Here is a 6174-nt window from a genome sequence, read left to right as displayed (position 1 = left end):
CTCATTTCTACCCCTCATTAGCTAGTTACTCAATCCTCGAAAAATTCCAAATTATTTCTTAGCTTTCACCAAATATCCATATTCCTCAATTACTATCAATTATTTCTTAGCTATCACCAAATATTCATATTCCTCAATTACTATCGATTATTTCTTAGGTATTACCAAATATCGATATTCCTCAATTACTATCAACCTTAGGTTCGAAGAATTTAATCTAGAGTTCTGATACCAAACTATCACACCCGACCTTAGACAACCACTAGTACAGAAATGCTTACTTGTGTCGCACTTTTTTAGATTGTTGTGTTGCACTTTTGTGCGACACAACAGGGGTGCGACACAAGAACTTTGCATCGCTCTTGAAAGCGACACAAGATACTCATCTGTTGTGTCGTACTTGTCACGCGCGCGATACAATAGAGCGATAACTCTTGTGACGCGTTTCTAGAGTGCGCGACACAACATATGATAATTCTTGTGACGCGCTCCAAGGGTGCGCGACACAAGCTCCCCAAATAATCTGGTACACTTTGTATCGCTCCTTCCTCACGAGCGACACAAAATATTGATATTTTTTTAAAAAAAAATTTACAAAATTTTCCAACATCTAGCATAAAATTTTATAATCAAAATTTACTTGATTCTATATTATATTATTGAACATACACATAAAACTACAAGTACACATTGCATAAATACATACATATTCAAAATATGATCACAACTTAATTTGAAATGGATATTAGATCGTGTAACAAATAAAGAACTAATAACTTCTACTAGCTTAATTACTTATTCATGATGAGTCTAATTGCAAATTGGTGAACTCCCAACTTGTTAGAATCAAATACATGTACAACTCGTTTAGCCAAAGAAAGCACAAAAAGAATCCTCGGATCCAATAGTTTCAGGTGGCTCTGAGTCGACAATGCTTTTGCTATCAGAGTTTGCTATTGCCTCTATACTTTTACTGAATATAAGAGCCATCCTTGCAGCAAATTTTTTTTGGGAAGCAGCCTTTTCCTCCTTAGTTGACGTAATCTCCTCAGAGGATGAGACTGAAGGCCCACAAAATGACCTAGAAGGAGACTCTGACATCTCTGCACTGTTCCTGGGCAGCGAGGCATGATCATCAATAGAGTTCAAATCAGCAAATGAACTATTTTGAGAAAAATTTATGCCTAAAAGAACGTCACCTGTTAAAGAAAAACATTTAAAATTCCATTTAGTATGCAGGACATCTATTATGTAAAGAACAACAATAAAAGGACACAATGCTGAGTGAACTTGCATTTTAAATTACACCAAAAAAGAAAAATTCTGCATTGGGCCAAAATCAGAATCTTCTGCAGACAACTAAGTTCAATTTTACAAAAACTAAACAATAATTTCAATTGACAATAACTAATGACCCAAATAGGAAACAAAACCTAAAAAGCAGTAACTCATGCACCTAATTAAGTAAAACAACCAAAATAAAATTCAGATAAAGTACCACAATCTTTGTTCTTGGACTTCTTGTGTTTGCGTTGGAGAGTGTACCAAGCAGTGCCAAGAGATTTATTATCTGCATAAAAAATTAGGGAGACAGGGACTTTAATCTGGCCAACAAATTCATCATTAAAATACTTGTCCTCATCTAACACAGAGATTACAAGCTCGTCATTCAAATCCTCAACTCGGAAACTGAACTCCTCTCCCCAAGTGGGATTTAAGCTCTTCTTCACAACTTTGGTCTTGCACCTCTGCTTCCCTAACTGCAATTTCTAAACATAAAACAAAGAAGAGCAGAGAAAATTGCAAAGAGTGTCAATTAGCAAGCAAAAGACACAGAAAAATATTCACCACAAGTAAAAATTAATCATCTGTCAGATAGATAGACCAATTCAAATGCATATGTGTATGTAATAAACTGCATTAGTTCATTGTTTGCAAGCACAATTAATCCAACAGTGAATGATTTTTTACTGACCTGGCTTCCGAGCTCATTGACAAGTCTGAGATCACCCAAAGGGTTTTCAAAGAGGCCCATGCTAAACTTGACAAGCAGAATCCTTCCAACAACATCATCGATACGATTCATAGGGATTACATTTTTCTTAACAACTCCCTACAGGAAAATTAAACAACTAAATAAGTTCATCAAAAGCTACATATTCAATAGCTTCTTCAAGATTCATCTGCAAAAATATACATTCAAATGTAAGTTTACATATCAAATTAATAACTTTATTCATCGAATGCTATTTATAAAAAGCACATGAAGGCGTGTATTCGTCTAAAAAATAAAATTGGCCCGAGATTGTCAACTATAAATTCAACAGTTTCAAGCATTGTAGTAACCAACTGCATTTTGATAAGCATGAGGGGCTAAAAATTAGTAACTATTATTAATGAAGTCAAAATATTTGAACAAAATCATGTCAAGACTTCTGAAATAGGATGAGTCATATAAGAGAAAATAGCAGCACTAATAGATGCAATGCAAGTATCAGAAATTACATCATAATATCTATCTTCTGAACCTAAGGTAATCACAAACAAATGGGGCCTAGGAAGACAATCCAATGAGAGTTAATAATCATCATGTCAACTGGAAGTAGAATGAAGTTTCTGCTTCAATACAAATAAGAGTTAAAAGTAAAAACACTTTCAAATTTGTTATGAATCGTTGAGCAACTGCATTACTTGGTCAAATACTTAAATTATCAAATGGAACAGAATATGGTAAAAACTATTCTAATGGATACGAACATCTAATCTTTATTTAAGAGAAAGCAGGAAAATCTACTTCTGCTATGAACAACTAAATTTCACAACCATACTCTTCTTACATCCAAGTGTTCTAGACATCAAGGAAACCTGAAGAGTGCAGTTGTATGTACGTGTGTGTTATACTCTGTGCATGTGCAACTAGCGCTAAAACTGTATAGGCCCTATCTGTGAACAATCACACTTCAGCGTGATTAAACAAAAGAAAACCAAAAACTAAACCAAAAAACTGATATCACATCTTTAAAAACAACACTTAAAGGGTGAAAATTCAGCTTCAATTACAATTTGCTTCACCATATTCTTTGTGAACTAGTTGGAGGCACATTTATTTTTCCATTTTTTTCTTTTAAATCGATCTACAGACCCTTAATGGTGCCTTGTGCATAACACTCGATTGATTTGGTTTTTGTGCACATAACAAGAGCTTAATAGGATAACTGGATTGATCAAGAAGATCATTGCAAATGGTGCTTATGACTTCACTAGAGCTGCTCTTAGGACTTCATTTTTGGCTTCATGTGTTTCTGCTTACCAGAGCAGAACAATGAGTCTTGCAGATACGGTACCGTGATGGCTCAGAGTTAAAACTCTTAATAACCTCCATATATACCAAAAAAGAAAGGAATAGGAAATGTAAACAATGGAATGTGGTACTGAGGGAAGTTAATATGCATAATTTTTTTCTATAAGATCAATAAATTTGGAAGCTATTAGATGAACTCACTGAGTCTGCAGCATGTATAAAAGCTTACATAACGTGCCCGTCTACTTGTAAAGAATATGCAAGTCTTACCCTTCGGCATCAGCAGCCGCAGCCTTAACAACCGGAAGTCAACAGAACTCGGTCGTCGAATCGGTTGACTCAAGCCAGCGATTCTCAAGGAATTACCACAGAAAAGAACCGGCGAAACAGAAATCGGAAGTTCCGGCACCGATAAGGAATCCAATTGCGTGGTTTGAGCGGCAAGCACTGATCGAGGTTTGAGTGAAACTTGAAAGCTCATGGACGAGAGCTTGAAAGAGAGAGATATGGGAGAGAAAGAGGCGGCCGGAAAGAGGCAGGTGACTTCCGGAAGCCGTGGACGAGAGCTTGAAAGCTCTTGATTCAAGATGTTGAAGGATAAAGAGGAAGAGAAGAGTCTGTAATGAAAGAGGGGGCTGGCGGCTGCCAAATGATCGTAACCTAATTTAGAATATATATAGGCTTTTTATTCTTTTAACCCTCCTTATTTTGTTTATTCAGGTTTAATCCCTGCTAATCTAATTTTTGTTCAAATCGACCCCTTCCCATTTTATAATTTAGTCCCCCATTGATTTATATACTTATGAATCTGAACTTGTTTACTTTGTCTCCTGTCAATTAGACCCCTCCATGTTTTAATCATGCACCTAATTTTTTGAATTAAGATTAATTAGGTCGTTCCAAATAGTAGTTCGTTTTAATTGTGTCGCACTTTTAAAAAGGAGCGACACAAAGATAATACACTCTTTGTGTCGCTTTTATAAAAGCGTGTCACAAAAATAACACACTCGTTGTGTCGCTTTGGTAAAGGCGCGTCACAAGCTTGTTCTTGTGTCACACTGTAAGACAGGCGACACAAGAAGTAACTCGTTTGTGACGCACGCTCTTCAAGCATGACACAAGTGATGACACATAATACTTAGTTGTGTCGCGTTTATAGAACGCGCGACACTAGTTACTCTGTTGTGTCGCTTTATCTTCAAGCGCGACACATAAGGAGGGACACAAGTGAGCATTTCTGTACTAGTGAACCTCAATCGGCATCGGGCGTGAAATAGAAAGATCATAATCAATACTTAGGAGTCTCCAATTTATCCAAAAATCATAATATCATATTTATTTATTTATTTTGGCCTTCCTTTTCAATATATATTCTAAAATAATTCATAGTCCTACTACATTAGTCATTCGAGGACCTCAACATATATTTACCAACTCCATTATATTCCAATTGAAATACCAAAGTTCTAACCATAATTCTAACAATAAGCACCCAACTTCCAAACCTCGCCTAAACGGTCGGTAACCTTCTCTATATCCTGTACTTTCTCACCCTAAAACATTAAAACATTTAAAAACGTGAGACAAAAATCCCAGTAAGAAACTATCAGCTATAAAAACCAACTTTATTTAACATAGCTACATATATACATTTATAAAAGGATTTAATCAAAACCTTATAAAATATACTCAAAACTTAAGTTCATAAAATAAAATTTGTGTATGTGTATCCATCCTCGAATTCCACCCGTGTAGCTTATCATAACATCAATCATATCAATAATCGAGATATCTCATTCACATCTCGTTCCGTGCCTAACGTTAGGACTACCAGCCATGCACTCTGGCCATACCGCCATTAGGTATGGTCTTACAACTTACAACTCCTATCCCGGGCACTCCTAGATGGACAAAACCATTTTATATTTCAAAATATCACAACTCATAAAAATCAAATTTGGACTTCAATCCAAAATAATAACAACAATAACCGAAACAGATTTCTCAATCCAAAAACAATTCGTAAGAAATCATCAAATTCATTTTATTCAATATATATATATATACATTGAAACCAAAAACATATATGTATATATGTATATACTTCACTTGTTCATAATCAAGCTCACAATTTTTCAATTCTCCTAAATATCAATCCTTAATCAATAAAAATTCCAAAGTTAATCAATCAAATTAAACCTTAAATCAAATAATCAAGTAAAATCTGAAATTCACATAGAAGCATAGTCAATAGCTTCACAATAAAAAGCAAAATCATGAAAAATCCCAATTTTACAAAATTCCTGCATAACTCTAAAATATCAATTTCTGAAAATTCTTTGATTATATATATATATCTATATGTAATTTTTTATGAAGATTGAGAGTTTTGAGATCTATTTCTTCTCTTTTATATCTTTCCCTCTCTTTTAGATCTATCTTCTCTTTTTCAGATCTGTCTTCTCTCTCTCAGATCTGTTGTCATGGTGAAGAATTTTTATGAAGATTGAGAGTTTTGAGATCTATCTCTTCTCTTTTAGATCTTTCTCTCTCTTTTAGATCTATCTTCTCTTTTTCAGATCTGGCTTCTCTCTCTCAGATTTGTTGTCATGGTGAAGAATTTTTATGAAGATGGAGAATTTTGAGATCTATCTTCTCTCTCTCAGATCTATTTCTCTCTTTTAGATCTATCTCCTCTCTTTCAGATCTCTCTTCTCTCTCTAAAACACAGGATCAATTTTATAACTCAATTTTCTCTCTCTCTCTCTCAATTAGTTATAACTAAATTAACTATAACTAATAGTAGAATTTAAGAAAAGTAAATCTCTCTCTCTCTCTCGGCGATGACCAAGGCGATCGTGAAGGTTAAGGGG

The 6174-nt window shown here is 34.6% G+C and overlaps 1 protein-coding gene across 2 annotated transcripts; it reads right to left on the bottom strand.

The window, feature by feature from the left end:
• Nucleotides 1–674: 674 nt before the first annotated feature.
• LOC136216548 (C2 and GRAM domain-containing protein At1g03370-like) lies at nt 675–3941 on the bottom strand. 2 transcript variants are annotated; one of them, XM_066003089.1, is made up of 4 exons: nt 3572–3941; nt 1976–2183; nt 1499–1769; nt 675–1199 (listed from the first exon to the last, which is right to left on the bottom strand). In XM_066003089.1, the coding sequence occupies exons 2-4, from the start codon at nt 2084–2086 to the stop codon at nt 868–870; spliced, it is 714 nt and encodes a 237-aa protein (XP_065859161.1). In that variant the 5' UTR covers nt 2087–2183; nt 3572–3941; the 3' UTR covers nt 675–867. The 2 variants fall into 2 exon arrangements, with proteins under 2 accessions (XP_065859161.1, XP_065859160.1); XM_066003088.1 differs by having other exon boundaries at nt 1976–2113.
• Between the last annotated feature and the right edge of the window lie 2233 nt (nt 3942–6174).

The sequence above is a fragment of the Euphorbia lathyris genome, chromosome 2 (genome assembly GCF_963576675.1).
Source record: "Euphorbia lathyris chromosome 2, ddEupLath1.1, whole genome shotgun sequence".
NCBI classification, from domain to species: domain Eukaryota; kingdom Viridiplantae; phylum Streptophyta; class Magnoliopsida; order Malpighiales; family Euphorbiaceae; genus Euphorbia; species Euphorbia lathyris.
This window is presented reverse-complemented; position numbering and strand designations above follow the sequence as displayed.

Bases quoted from the DNA above. Each gene is read 5' to 3' on its own strand.
- LOC136216548 (XM_066003089.1), bottom strand. From the start codon at position 2,086: ATGAATCGTATCGATGATGTTGTTGGAAGGATTCTGCTTGTCAAGTTT. The intron at 1,770-1,975 runs GTCAGTAAAAAA...TTTTATGTTTAG, and splicing joins TCAATGAGCTCGGAAGCCAG to AAATTGCAGTTAGGGAAGCA. The intron at 1,200-1,498 runs GTACTTTATCTG...TTTCTTTAACAG, and splicing joins GTCCAAGAACAAAGATTGTG to GTGACGTTCTTTTAGGCATA.